The following is a 15,558-nucleotide window of genomic DNA, read 5'->3' on the forward strand; positions in this document are numbered from 1 at the left end:
GTTGTAGTCTGTGCGTGTGTATATGTCTTCTCAGTAATAAGTAACTCAGATAGGTAGGGGCTCCATAAGGGTGGTGGATAAAGGAAAGGAACTGAAATTACTGGTGAAACAAAGCAGTTTGTAAACAGTGACAATCCCGGAGTTCTTAAAGTACCCTTCATGTATAGAATATATTACAGCATTGTCACTGATTGTACTATATAATAGGCATCGGCACAATGTCTAATTTGGTCCCACAGTACTATCGGTGCCCCAATAGGTACCAGTAGTTCTCTATTGTACACTGAACATTTTCGTAGCGTTTTAGTTTTTTATTTAAATGAAAAATGATAACACTGTAAATGTTAATGCTTGATACAATTGATTACATCATCAGGCTGTGATAGGAAAAGTCATTGATACATAACCAGGCACCGGTAGTGCTATAAGGCCAAAAAAATTGTTGTTTTGCCCTCAAGTGGGAAAGTTGGGTCAGACGGGTGGATTTTTTTTTTTTAAACCTTCAGTTTTTAAAAATCCCCTCAAATATTAAATAATGCTTTTTCAATTAGGGGACATTTGTCAATTTCGACTTCTAAATACCTGTTAGACATCAATTGAAGACTAGTCTTTCAAAAAAATATTAATTTTTAAGTGAAAAACATTGATTTTTTTGGAACAAATCTGTTAAAATCATCATTCAAAAAAAAATTGTGACCCTGATTTTTCAGGATTTAGGGTCGGTCGGTTGAGGGCAACACACAAATTTTTTTGCCTAAGACTAAATTAGACATGGTTCCTTACATGGTTGGAGTAAATATGCAGCCATGTTTACTTTCACAAGGCACTTCAGCAGAATTTAAATTTGCAGTTGAATCTGAACAAATTCATTTACTGTCTAATTTGGTTGTGCAAAAACAACACTCTACTTCACATTAGGTTGAAGATCAATGGGATTTTCCATTTAAAATCCACATTCCCCCTGTGGAAGATTTTGGAAACATCTTCCACAGGGGGAGTATGTTTTTCAAATGTAATATGCTAGAATTAATTATTTTAAAACCCATACTCCCATTGTATTATGGCTTTACCTATATCTTCCACAACTGGAGTGAGTAATTCAAGTGGAATAGCCATATTCAACTGATCAGCATCAAAGGCACAGAGCCCTCTATAATATGCTAATGCCATTTACGATATCATCTGGTGCTGTTGCAATCACGTGGAAGGCCGGGTTCCCAGCGGCGCCAGGATTTTTTTTCGGGGGGGGGGGGGGGGCAAAGTGAATTTCAGCGGGGAAAAATTAGCAAATTTTGCATAAAATTGCCGCAAAAAGTGGAAATTACGTGATTTTGGGTGGGGGCAAGAAAAAAATATTTTGGGGAAAATGCCCCCTTGCCCCCCCCCTAGCGCCGCCACTGCGGGTTCCTGATTTTACCATACATCCTGAATGGTGGTTGTGATACTATCACTTTCCCCACTTATTCTTTTGGTTCAGATCTCTCTTGTGGCTCTAACCTTTGAAATTTTAATGACAAAGAACCGGGCAAAGAACATTCCTTCCAGTTCCATTGTCTGGTGCTCATACACCCTGGAGGGGTTGTTCTGGTTTCTATGATATTCTATCATTCCGGTAACTTTTGCTTCACACTCGTCTTGTGTGTTTGATATATTTTTATATATTATTTATGAAAAAGAAAATCTTGTTTTTTTATCATTATTCCAATCTAATGTACATGTACTAACCTCAATGCATGTTAATCTTGATGAGTTCTCTTATGCTATAAGGGACTTACTAAGGTATGTTTGAAAACTTGCAAATTGCACGTCTGTTTAATTGCATGCATGTGTATGAATATAACATTGGTATATTTATATATTATCTTCTTAAAGATTGATCTTTCCTTGACTTTTTGATTTTTCTTGACTTTCAAGCAGTTTTCTTGAAAGCTAATCCAAGGATGTGAGTATGCCTCATACCATGGATTTAATGCTGACCTTTATTGATAAACCTGGTTAAATGAACAATAACTATGGTCAATTATAGCACAAACCAGGTTATCAACGAGGCCATTCTTGATTTCCTCCATATACCCACTTTTAACATCTCTGATGGTTATTCAATCCCCCCAAGAAACTAACCAAGATACCATTGCATGGGTGTTGTCATTACCAATAGAACTAATATGACCTCTGCTTAACCTTTGACCTTTCAGATTGCCCGGATGGTACATGGGGCATTAACTGCCAGCAGACGTGTGATTGTCCTGGTAACCGTGTTTGTGACAAGGAGACTGGACTCTGCCTTTGCCCTCTTGGATCCTATGGAGAGAATTGTGATGATCGTAAGTATGGTTAAAATGGGCTTTTCTAGTTTAAATAAACATTTCAAAAAAAGTAATTACCCCCCTTTAAATAATAGCTATTATTCAAAAAGGGGCTATTGTATTACAAATCTGTAAAATGTGTTAGAAGCAGAATTTATTTCTGCACATTTTGACACCTCATTTGATACGATAGCCCAGAAATCAATAAAACACCAGTCAATTTAATGCAGTGAGGTCCAGGTTTGAAAGTTGCGCTTACAACAACACAAAAACACTCAGATATCATTACACAGATTTCCTTCCATTATACTGAATACAAATCAATAGAATTTACTGCAACTTTCAAATCTTGGGTTACATTGATTTAAATGTAGCCTACGCTGTGACGTCAATATTTAGTCAATTGCTACAAATAAGATGTGCAGAAATAGATTCTGCTTCCAACGCATTTTACAGATTTGTAATACAATAGCCTATTTTTGAATAATGGCCATTATTTAAGTTTAGATAAGTTTTAATTGATCATTTCTAACAAAGTAGTTTTATCTTGGTTTATTTTGTTCATTGCTCCACTTAAACAGGTTGCCCACCGGATTACTATGGTCTAATGTGTCGTCACGCATGTGATTGTCAGAATGGCGCCACCTGTGATGCTGTGACTGGGGATTGTACATGTACACCAGGATGGAGGGGATCATCATGTAGTGAAGGTAGGGAGTCACATTACTTGCTCAAGATTTTTTGAAATCCTGCTATAGACGAATCCAATTTCACGCATTCCTACACCTCAATGGCAGCCATAGCCACGACAGGGACCCAGCTATCTCACCTAAAATGTGAAATGATGCGGCCTTGAAGGGTATTTTAAACTGCATTCTATCATCCGTGTTATCGTGAGACAAAAGAATGATGACAGTTTACAACACAAAAGAATCTAACATCGAATTTTAAGCGGGTTTAATCCACCCAATTGGGCACTCACAACACCTGTTTGGTGCATGCAGGGAACCAATAATGGCTGACCAAATCCTGACCATGACTTGGCTCTTTGGATTCGTCTATAGGAGACTACTGAAAGATTAAAAAAAGTGAAGGACAGAAGGTGGCATTTAACAAAATAAGTGAACGAGTTGATCTCTGGTTTTGGTCAACCATAGATTAGTTATTCCAATTAAAATCCACACTACCCCTCTGGAAGATTTTGGAAATATCTTCCACAGGGGGAGTATGAATTTCAAATGGAATTAGCACTTTAACCAACTCTGTTTGAAACTCACCCTCCCTCTGTGGAAGATTCTGGTTGAATCTTATTCAGGGGGTGTATGAAATTCAATGGAACTGTCAAATGTGTTCATTCCATTTGAAATTCATACTCCCCCTATAGAAGATATTTCCAAAATCTTCCACAGGGGGAGTGTGGATTTTAAATGGGAAAGCCATTTTTGTGGGAACATAATCATATATAATCATATCTCTGTAAGATATTACTAGTAGTAATGCAAGTTTGTATATGTATAGACATTAAAATAAAGCAGAAAATGTTGCTCGTAAAATTGAGCTGCTGAAATACCAAATCATCTTGCTTTATAATAAATATTTAATTTGTCAAAATTGCTATAAATGTATCTTGACTTTCAATATCATTTTTGAATTCATTCCAGAATGCAGAGTAGGAACTTACGGACAAGATTGTACAGAGAAATGTGAATGTTTAAACAGCGCTGGTTGTGATCCTATACTCGGTGATTGTATATGCACACCAGGCTGGGATGGCAGACATTGTGATCATGGTAGGTACCAAAGTCTCACAAATATGTGTGTCTATTAAGATTTAGAATTGACACCTTGAGACCTCTCCAGTTCTAACAGACCTCCTGGTGCAACATGCCCCACAGTGGCGTAGCGTGGGTCATCATATTGGGGGGCACCGGGTCTGATTTGGGGGCACCGGGTCTGATTGGGGGGGGCACAAGCCATTTTTTCAGCAATTTTCCTATGGGATTTTCTAAAATTACAGATCGGTTGGGGGTACGTGCACCTCGCCTGCACCACCCCTGTGCCCTATGACGCTACGCCACTGATCTTTAGATGGCGTTTTAAATAACATTTTGCAATAAAGAAGATACTTGTGCATTTTTAGCTCTGTCTACAACCTCTCATTTTGTTTTTTGAGTTTTACTAGTCCTCATCAGATCACTACAAAATGTGCTTAATAACAATGTGCTTTACCTCACTTTGAAATTAAATCACAAGTGTGTGTTTTTTTTATATATCAGCACCTGGAGATTCCCATCAATTCTTTTTTATATTCTTAACTCTCTTCACATGGGTGTCGACTGCAGACTACATGTTTCAAAAAAAAAAAAATTTAAATTCAAAAATTTCAGAAATATAAATTTTCATGACCATATTTGGAATCAGCATGAAAAATGCATTAAAATGAGTACAAACAAGCCTAGTATTGGTTCAGTAGTTTTAAGATAGCTCTTGATATTTTGAGAAAATATTTCAAAACTTTTCCGTTGAAGCGCATGGCTAGCACGCAGAGCAGATCCTACTTTTTTTATATAAAAATCACTGCTACACACCTCTCATACAAAAATGAAAGTTGAATGTGATGTCTTTGGAGAGGTACATTTAATTTGATATGCAACTGCCGTAGTCCTATAAAAAGGGTGAACCAGGAACCTTGCTACAAGATTTTAGGTTTTCCCTCTTTCGTTCCCAGATATGCTTTGTAATGGAAAAAGGGTTATTGTTTGTTGAACTATGAACTCCTTAAATTGTTGAAGGACCCTGGAAATTTGTTTCAAGAGAAGAAACAAAAGATATGTTATCTAAATATATGTCTTGTGTGTTTTCAGAATGCCAACCAACCTTTTTTGGCCAGAACTGTGAGAATGTCTGTGTATGTATGAACAATGCCACTTGTGATCACATCAGCGGTGCGTGTACGTGCGGACCAGGATTTACAGGGGCTATCTGTGATAAAGGTAAGAAAATACCACAATCAAAATTTAATGTTTCAGCGGCATAATTTCAGAATTGTCATCACAGTAAAAGGTCGTATCTGCTTTAAAAAAAATTCATAGTTACTGTTTTTTTTACTTGGAGGCAAACATATTGTTGCTTTAGAAAGTTACCAGTCCTGACAGAGAAGTGCCATTATAAATTTCTGTCATCAAAAATGGTTTAGGCTTACACATAACAAAAGTGTTGTTAGGAAGATAAGAGCCCAGCTGCCTCTCTATCTTATTGTATCAAATAGGCATATCATGGAGCGTCAAATTCCAGTAGACAGGGACATAACCCTATAAATTATTAACCTCTTTTGGTCCAACAGCTACCAATGTTAAACGGGATAAGGAACTTGATTAAAGTACTATCAATATTTCATGCATTGACCATTCAGACAAGATTCTGTAGTTTGATCAGTTCTTAATCAGTCCTTTGTAACATCACAGATTAATATCAATATATTTTATTTCAAGAATTGTCTTGTGACATTTTACCAGAAGATCGCAAATTATTTATTCAAGTCCTATACTGAGTCTACTTTCTTTAACACACACAGGAGAGACCAGACAGGTCAACTAAATCACTCTTAACAAGGTGTAGTGGTAAAATCCTAACAATTCCTGACGATTATAAGCTGATCAAACTATAACATGTAGCGAAGTTTCGTTAATAGTGGAATATGTTATTGCAAGGCTTGGTATTCTGAATGTCAACCTTTTAAGTTACAGTAATAATCTTTTATTGGAAACAAAAAAAATGCCGCCTACACAGATCATACCTATTAAGGTTGACACTTAATCCATATTCACATTAAGAAAGTATTTATAGCCATGAAGGATATACAAAAATAAAGTTTAGGTCACAGATGGATATTATACCCAAAGAGCACTATGATCGCTCTCCTATAATATAATAATTGCAATTCACACTAAATCAGAAGTAAAACTTTTTAAAAACTGACAACTACCACAGTGCCATTAGAAAGATGCTTCCGTCAATAAAAGAGTTGCAGGAATGGTGTACATAGTGTGGCTGTTCCGTTTGAATTTCATACACCCCTATGGAAGACATTACCTTATCTCCCACACAGGGGGTGTAGATTTCAAATGGAGTCACCCATTCAGGTAGTCCTATTTGAAATACACATTCCCTGTGTGGGAGATCAAGGTCACATCTTCCATAGGGGGTGTGGATTTCAACAGGAATAGGCCTAACCCATCTCATGATCCTAATTGAAATCCTTCATTTCCTTTTAAGGAAGGAGGTAGTGAATACATTTTATTGCAGAATTGTATAAGGCATGAGGCTTATATGCTATGAGCCAAAATGGTATCATCTGCGATGGCAAAGGTCCATAACCTCTATTCACGACGCATAACTCCAAAGTTGACCTCATGTTGTGAAGTATGAGTATTGTAGCCAGCTCACTCAAAGGTCATGCTATGCATGTAGAAGTATATGGGGTTTATGAACTGTTTACTGATGGATGAGCATATCTCGAGATCTTAGTATTAGCCAATATATAATAATAAGTGGGTGGTGAGGTTTCTAACACTTTATATAGTAATTGTGTTTTATTCTAAAAATTATGCAGATAAAATACTTCAGTGGAAGTAAATAGACCGTGTACCATAACCTCATTTTTTTTTCTAAATAATTTTAATTGTCAGAATTGTAATTTTATGTTTTGCTATTTATTTAATCATTTAAATACTTTGCATTTGTGAAGCTACATACTTCACACTACAGTGGGAATTCAAATCGAATGAACGCAGCTTTCAAGAGCTGTATTCATTCCAACCGTGATCATATTTCACGTATTTCAATCTACAACGCGAACGCATGACCTTGGATACAATACTAACTAATCACAAGTGCGCTGGCATGGTTGGATTCACTTTCGCATTACCCACGCACGGTCGCACACGCTGACGTACATCACACAGTGTACGCAAAAAATTGTCACGCTATGTCAGGTTGCGTTCATTCAATTGGAATTTCCACTGTAGTGTTGGTATGAATGTAAAAGTCACGCAGTGTTAAAGAATTGTGTCCTGTCGGAGAGTGTTTGAGATAACAGTTAGATAAGAGTTTAGACTACATAAAGTAACTTGAAAAACAAAGTGCAGAAAAAGTATGAAATTGAGATAATTTTGATACTGAATTGCTTATAACATCTGGTAAAATACTTATTTTTCAGCATGTCCTGATGGTTTCTTCGGTGATGGTTGTCAGCATGTTTGTTCTTGTGGTAATGGAGCTAGGTGTAATCCAGTAGATGGCTCATGCGCTTGTGCACCTGGATATGCTGGAGAAAATTGCCAGGAAGGTAAGTCTAATGATCAGTGGCGGCGCGCTGGCACCACTGGGGGGGGGGGAATGCTCCCCCAGTCAGAACTGTTGCCCCCCCAGAAAAAACCAAAATTACCACTTTTTATGCGGTAATTTTATGCAAAACTTTGTTGATTTTGCCCCGAAATTCACTTTGCCCCTAATGCCCCCGAAAAAAATTTCTGGCGGCGCCACTGCTAATGATCCTGTCAAAGATTGGCCAATTTCACGAAGTCTTGTGAGTTTCCAAGCACAAGTATTCTGTTTTAAACTATTGTGCTGCTTAGTGCTCTTACAATGCATTGCGAGACTTTGTGACATTGGATTGACCGAAATGTCTTAATATAAAAGTTGTACTTTTCAAAAATTGGAATATTCTTACAAAAGAAGAACATTTCCCATTTTTATGAGTGGTGCGTATTCCTCTTTCTGATGCAAATCTTGATTGAGTCTTAAAAACAAAAGCATCATAATTATTTAATAATTTGCAAATCTGGTACCTTATATGCATAATACAACTAATTGGAGAAACTAACTTTTGTAAAAATACTGTTTCAAAGTAATTTCTTTGGAATGCTTATTTCAAACATGGAAGATATTTTTGGATGAATGAACATTTTAGACTTTTCCGAGAAATCACCAACTTATCATGTTCACAGATATGTCCTAGATGCTTTTGGGAAATAGATCAATTGTTGCAAACAAGAGTGCTCTTACCAAATCACTAAAAATATCATGCCATGAAAATATCGTGCTCTACAATACTATGAAGGTAGACATCCACCTGGACATTGTATGGGTTTGTGGGCTGGTTTAGATCTCCTCAACATCTCAGTCATCATAAAGTACCCAGACATGTTAATGAAGACAAGTGAATCTATTCATCCTTTTTTATCATCCCATCTTTTCCTCCTTGATATCTTTCAAGTTTTCTTTATTAATTTATAATTATTATCTGTCAGCTAACCATGGTCCTTCCTTTCATCATCCCAAAGTCCACCTGCGATTTATTTATAGCAACAGTTCCTCTGCTTTGCATAGGTTATTTTATCAAGCAATTAGGTAGTAAAGTGACAACTTTTTGGATCTAGCACGCTATGTGTGTTGGGCAGGTCACATTACACAAAAGGAAACTACAATTACCATGTCAATTTGCAAATGTTATATCTGATTTGAGAGTCTTGAGTATTCAAGAAGCCAAGAGGTAAAGATTTCTTATCTTATGATCAAAAACTATGCATTCCCTCAAGTTTACCAAAGAAAATAAAATTGACAGTAACCTATAGCAAGAGCTTCTACAGGAACTCCTATTGTTTGATTCAAGATTTTAAGATGGGTGGTGAGATTTTTTCATGTTTTGTTTTCTATATTACATTGAGGCCTATCGTGTTTCCAAATTTTGAGTTATTGCTCCAGTGGTTTTGATAGAGTAACAAATTGTATAACAAACCTTAAAAAAACAAGGTCCCACTTATTATATAGTTTATTTATTACTTGTTGATGGAGAAATTGGACTCAATAACGCACATGCCAGCAGAGATGTTAATGCGTCCAATGCAAAAGCCCCACTGTGGGGAGTGCATTGGATGCATCAACATTCAGCGCAAGTGCATTATTGACTATACAAATATGACTGGCGCTGACCGTCCACCACAAATGGGCTGTAATGTCTGCATTTTTAGTTTGTGAGATATTCGACAGTCCACTTTTCCTCAAAATAAGCTTTACATTGATATATTAGAAGTCCCTGCTGCTTGTTTCTTTTGTTTTTTGAAAGGTTCAATGGACCATATCTCAAAACAAGCTCTGCCGACATTAGGGACTGTTCAATATTTATGCCGGGAGGTGGGAGTTTCAAGGGAGAATCCACGAAATTGTTGGGGTCTTGAGAGGAAATCTAAATGTTTTACTTGAACCATGAGGGGGATGTTAAGTTTTAGATAGAGAAAATTAGGAAAACAAGGGGGGAGGATTCAACCGTTTTGAGTGGACTCAAGGGGGTCAAAACTCCCACCACCCCACTTGCGTAAATATTGAATGGTCCTGTACAGCCGATTCATGGTAGATGGTCACAGATGACCATACAGGATATGCCACCCACATTGGTCACGTCCCTTACCCCTTTTTCTGTTTTCTTCTTTACAGCCTGCCCTGATGGTTGGTTTGGTCAAGATTGCATACAGCAATGCAGTTGCTTGAATGGTGCTAGCTGTGATAGGAGGACTGGAAGATGTATCTGTAATAATGGATGGAGGGGACTCAGATGTTCACAGGGTAAGCATACTGTCATGTGTAATATTATATGTATCTGTAATGGATTTATTTAGTCATGTAAGGAATTGAGTCATTGTGTGAACTGAGAGAGATTCTTATCATACACACTTTGTTCCTGATGTGTGCCCTCCTTTTCACAGCCTACCCTCCTTTTCACAGCCTGCTTGACTGATGACTGAATTTGACTTTCAGACTTTCAAACAAAAGTTAGTGAGACAAGCATGTAAATAAATAGTTACTGTGTTGTAAGTTTATGATCAACATTCTTAAATTATCAAATGAACACGGATATACCAACCTGCACATGACATCTACTAACATTATGTCAAGCACATACAGTAGGGATGGTTTCATCTGATTTGTTTTATATCAAAACATCCCAAAAATGACTTCAAAGTAATCAGTAACAACGATGAGTGATAAAAAGGATGCTATAAGAAGAACGGCCTATTTAAAGTCAAATTTTGTGCTATTAATTTCCTTAATCACATGATCTAAATCGGTCATTGGTTTTATTGCTTCTTTTGATAGTTTTTGATTCATCATTGGGAAATTATCCATTAAATACAATCAGATGTATGGCAATGATTGTATGGGATAGTAATTACCCATTTTAGGACCTAAAAGATTTAAAAGCTTTTTCTTGGCACATGTTATTTTACATCTAATTTTACTCTGTAATTTATGTGTTTTAATATCCTGACACTTGTCATTTAAATGGGCTATAATTTCCAGTTGAAATTCATGCACCTCCTATGGAAGATGTAACTTTATAATCTCCCACACAGGGAGTGTAGATTTCAAATGGAGTCACTCATTCTGGTAACCCCATTTGAAATTCACATTGCCTGTGTGGGAGATTAAGGTCATGTCTTCCATAAGGGGTGTGTGCAGGGGTAGCACGAGCCTTTAAGCCATGCAAAACCCTAATTTAAGGGGTCCAGTGGGAATCTAAGGGGTCCGGTCTGAAGTTCCTACTTCTTACGTTTTGCCGTAAAGCAATATCATGTAGCAAATACATATTGTTCCGTTTAGCTTTGTAGAGATGGTTGATCTACCAGGAACATGTGGTAACTTGTTAAGATTAATGTCATGTTATTGCCCTGTCATTGTATTGACTTTTAAACACTCTATTCGGAAAATATCTTGGGTTTTCTGTGTCATAATTGGTTCCTTTTTTTGTATCAACAATGACAACAAATTTTATGAGCAACTTGGCAATGAATTACATGATTAAAGCTTTCATGCATCGTAAAATTTAAGGGGTCCATGAAGTTTTGATCGGACTTGTTGGTCAGTTTCAACTTGTAATTTAAGGGGTCCAAAACAAAAAGTAAGGAGTCCTGAATGCACAGACGCACAAGAATGCGACCCCTAGGTGTATGGATTTCAACTGGATTTCAAACTGTACAGAAGAGTTAAATTCTCAAAGGGGGGGTACTCAAGTTTGGTTTTGGTAGGGACATGCCGCTGAGAATTTGAAAGTGGACCCATAAATATACCAATTTTTCAAGAAATTTGGACCCATTGATATACCAAAAGTCACAATTTTAGGCCGAATTGAACCCAAATTGTCTTAGTTTTTACAAATTTTCCCAAAATTTTGGGACAATTTTGACAATTTTGGCTAGATTAAGGAAAAATTGGGCTATTTTTAGGAAAAAAATTGAGAAAATTTTGAAAAAAGGACCCATTCATATACCAAAATAGGCTTTGAAAAAGGGGTCATTGATATACCAAAAGGCTTAAAATGCTACCCATATTTTATGCACGTTCCTCAGTATGGTCATTTGTACTGAGTACCCCCTGGAATTAAATTAACCCCTCTAAAATAACCTGCTGTGCACAGTCAGAAAATTCTTTTTTCCCTACTTTTTCTTGAATGAATAACTTTTCTCTCTGAAAAGCTGAGTTTTCCTGCATCAACACAGCCAAAGTGCAGACTACGCAGTTCCTGAAAATGATAGACAAACAAAATACTTTCAACATTCTAAGCCGTAGGCATATTTATTTACCTATAATATTGGTGCTGCTACATATGCCTGTATGTAATCTAGGAACCTATTATACGATAAAACTGTCGCACACCCATTTGGATTTATTTAGCTTTCAAAGTTACTGCAGGAAGTTTTGTGTATTTTCTTATGTATGTTATCATTTTTTACTCCATATTTTTGCCTTTTATCTTCAAATTTGCCCCCATGGATCAGATTATGTCACATAATAGTCTTTAAGGGGGTACTACACCCCTGTGGTAAATATGTGACTATTTCTGTATTTTTCTCAAAAACTAGAAACACACTGGTAACAAAAGCTATATATATTATTGGGGCAAGGAATCCAATCACTACACTGAAATTTCAGTGACTCAAGACAAGCGGTTCAGTATATATGATAGAAAATGAGGTACATCCAAGCGGTACCTCATTTCTTATCATAAATAACGAACCGCTTGTCTTGGGAAATTCAAGTGTAGTAATTGGATTCCTTGCCCCTATAATATGGATAACTTTTGTTACCAGTGTGTTATTAGTTTTTGAAAAAGTGCAAAAATAGTCACAAATTTATCAAGGGTGTAGTACCCCCTAAAAACGATGATATTTTGACCCACATCCTTTGAAAAAATGGAAAACAAATTTGCAATCAAATAAATTCGCTTAAAGTAGTGAAGAGGCTTCAAAGTACTATTTTATTGTAAAAATAAGAGGTACAATTAATATTGAAATCCAAATCCTATTTCAATGGGTGTGTGTGCAATTCATATCTCAATCCATCACATATAATTATCATGAATGGGGTTTCCTTTGCAAATAGATTCCTTCCCTTTCAGTTCTATGCCAGAACAATTGACGTCAAACTGTAAATATGTCATAATGGGCTATTCCATTTAAAATCCACACTATCCCTGTGGAAGATTTTGGAAATATCTTCCACATAGGGAGTATGAATTTCAAATGGAATGACCACATTAGAAGCTCAATTTGAAACTCAACCCTCCCTCTGTGGAAAATTCAGGTTGAATCTTTCTCAGAGGGTGTATGAAATTCAAATGGAGCTGTTTAATCGTGTTCATTCCATTTGAAATTTACACCCCCTGTGGAAGATATTTCCAAAATCTTCCACAGGGGTAGTGTGGATTTTAAATGGAATGGCATAATGTGTCAATGTGCATATTTAGATTGTATCAAATATGACATCAGTGTAATTGACCATGGATTTAAAAGGTAATTTTACTCAGAATAGTTGATAAATACCATGGCTACATTGACTGGGTGGGCGGATCAAGACTTTTTATAAATCATTTTTTGTTTTGTTTTTCTTCTAATGAAAGGTTGATTAATGAAGGTTGATTATTGCACTTTTCTGAAAAGTGTCCACATGTACAGAAGTCCCCAGCAAACACATACATTTTACAGAAGGGTATAAAGGGTATAAAACATTGTCAAAACTTGATGCAAAATATTCTAACACAATGTTATTTAGTGTTGTCAAAGTATTTTGAAAAAATGTTTGCCTTCCAATATTTTGCAATAACATTTTGACAACATTTTAAAAATGTTGTTGTAGTGGGTTTTTTTAAAATAAAAAACAATAAAATTGTTTTCAAGACCTTTGTATATAAACCAACATTTAAATGTTATTAAAACGTTTTACCAAAACCAAAACACAGTTTTAACACATTTATATCATTTTAAAAACATTTTTATGTTTGCTGGTCTCCAATATGGACTAACATGTGAAATTTGATACATAGCTGGTCACTTTCATGCAAAAATCTGATTTTTGATTTTTTTTTTTCTTTTCTGATTTAGCAAATATTGAAATATTGGAATTCAGAAAATGTCTCAGCTTTGTCATTTTGATATGCTGCTAATGTTGTGGTTTTAAGATCAATAACTATTTACTAATTATGATTTGTTTTGTCTCTCTATTTATCATAGAATGCCCAAATGGTTTCTATGGGACCAACTGTGCTCAACGTTGCATATGTCGAAATGGCGGTGAATGTGATCATGTGACTGGCAGATGCGCTTGCCCATCAGGATGGATTGGAAGAGCGTGCGAGATACGTAAGTTAACGTTCCATAATCGATACAATCATACAAAGATAATGGTCACTATGGTTTTTGTTCCAGGCAGAAATTGTGCACAAGTTTGTTTGTGGGCATAGGATTGCCAGTAACTTAAACCATAGCCAACATTGTCTATCTCACATGTCCTGTCCAGTCTTTGTCTGCACATAATTATGTCCTGATACGTCTTTTGATTGTGTTTCGTCCTGAATGTTTAACTTAATATTGTAAAAGGTGGCCTAAAATTGTCGAGCTCTGCTCTGTTTGGTCTCCTACCATATGATTTTGCTTTACTTTGTAATAATTATTTAAAGGTGAAATTAACTGAAACTGAAACTTAAGCAATACTCACCATGATGCAGTCATGTCTACAGTAGAATTCATCTCGACCTTTGCAGGACTTAACCCCATTAAAAGCTATTAAACCAAGATAACACTCATTGAAACAGCTCAACTGATTAAATCGGATCTTCTCTGGTTGTGCACAAGTGACTGTTTTCATGTGCGATATATCGCAATAAAGCTGGTATTCATAGCTTCAGTTGGGTAACCGATTATAAAGGAAACGAAAAGGAAACAATGTTATGTGTGGCTTTGTTCACTAAATCAGACAATGTCGTGCTTTTTGTAAACCAGCATTCTTGAAAATGAGCAACATAATGATTTTTGACTTAACACGGTTTAGAAATAATTTCTTCATATTTTTGGTGTTATCTGTCGTTTACATATCCTTCCTAAAACACCAAAACTGAAAGTATTTCCAAACATCTAAATTTGCTAAAAATTTAGGACATGTTACAAAACTATATTGTCTAGAATTTTAGAAGAGTACTTTTAATATTGGCCGGTTATTTTTCACACAGCGGCGTTAACTAGGCAATGTACTATTACCTATAACATTAACTAAAACACCAAAGTACGAATATTTCCAAACATCTAAATTAGCTAAAATTTAGGACATGTTAAAAACTATATTTTCTAGAACTTTAGAAGAGTACTTTTAATATTGGCGGTTATTTTTCACACAGCGCGTTAACTAGTCATATCCCCATACTGTTAACGTAGGGCTATTTGTAAAGGTCACGCGTCAATGGGAAAGAGCACTGTGTATTGTGTATAGGAAAACGGACAGTAACTGCAGTATGCAGTGAGTAAATCCTGGTCTATGTTCTTATTTTGATCCACAATTTCACTTCAGTATTTACGCACTAACCCATGTGTAACCTAAACAAAGCCTACCTAAACATTATAAAAACTGCAATTGTGCAAAGAGTCTGATTTGCTGCATAATCAAAAATCATAGCGACTGACAACCAAAAACATGCAGCCAGATTGTTGAAGAGCTTCCATTCACCTGAATCCTGCTTATAATCCAGGTTATTTGCTTTGCATAAGCTGATTTCCACCTCTGGTGTCGACTGCAGACCACAAGTTTCGAATTTTTTTTAATTTAAAAATGTCAGATTTGTTAATTTTCATGACCATATTTGGAATCCGCATGAAAAATACATTAAAATGAGTACAAACAAGCCTAGTATTGGTTCAGTGGTTCTTAA

General features: G+C 36.0%; 1 protein-coding gene across 1 annotated transcript in view; it reads left to right on the top strand.

The window, feature by feature from the left end:
• The window catches only part of LOC140160775 (uncharacterized), a 267,538-nt gene that overhangs the window by 220,419 nt on the left and 31,561 nt on the right, over positions 1 to 15,558 (top strand). The window contains 7 exon segments of the mRNA XM_072184072.1: positions 2,196 to 2,324; positions 2,888 to 3,016; positions 3,968 to 4,096; positions 5,171 to 5,299; positions 7,525 to 7,653; positions 9,801 to 9,929; positions 13,871 to 13,999. Coding sequence (XP_072040173.1) covers positions 2,196 to 2,324; positions 2,888 to 3,016; positions 3,968 to 4,096; positions 5,171 to 5,299; positions 7,525 to 7,653; positions 9,801 to 9,929; positions 13,871 to 13,999 — 903 coding nt within the window.

This window comes from Amphiura filiformis, chromosome 9 (genome assembly GCF_039555335.1).
Source record: "Amphiura filiformis chromosome 9, Afil_fr2py, whole genome shotgun sequence".
Classification (NCBI taxonomy): Eukaryota; Metazoa; Echinodermata; class Ophiuroidea; order Amphilepidida; family Amphiuridae; genus Amphiura; species Amphiura filiformis.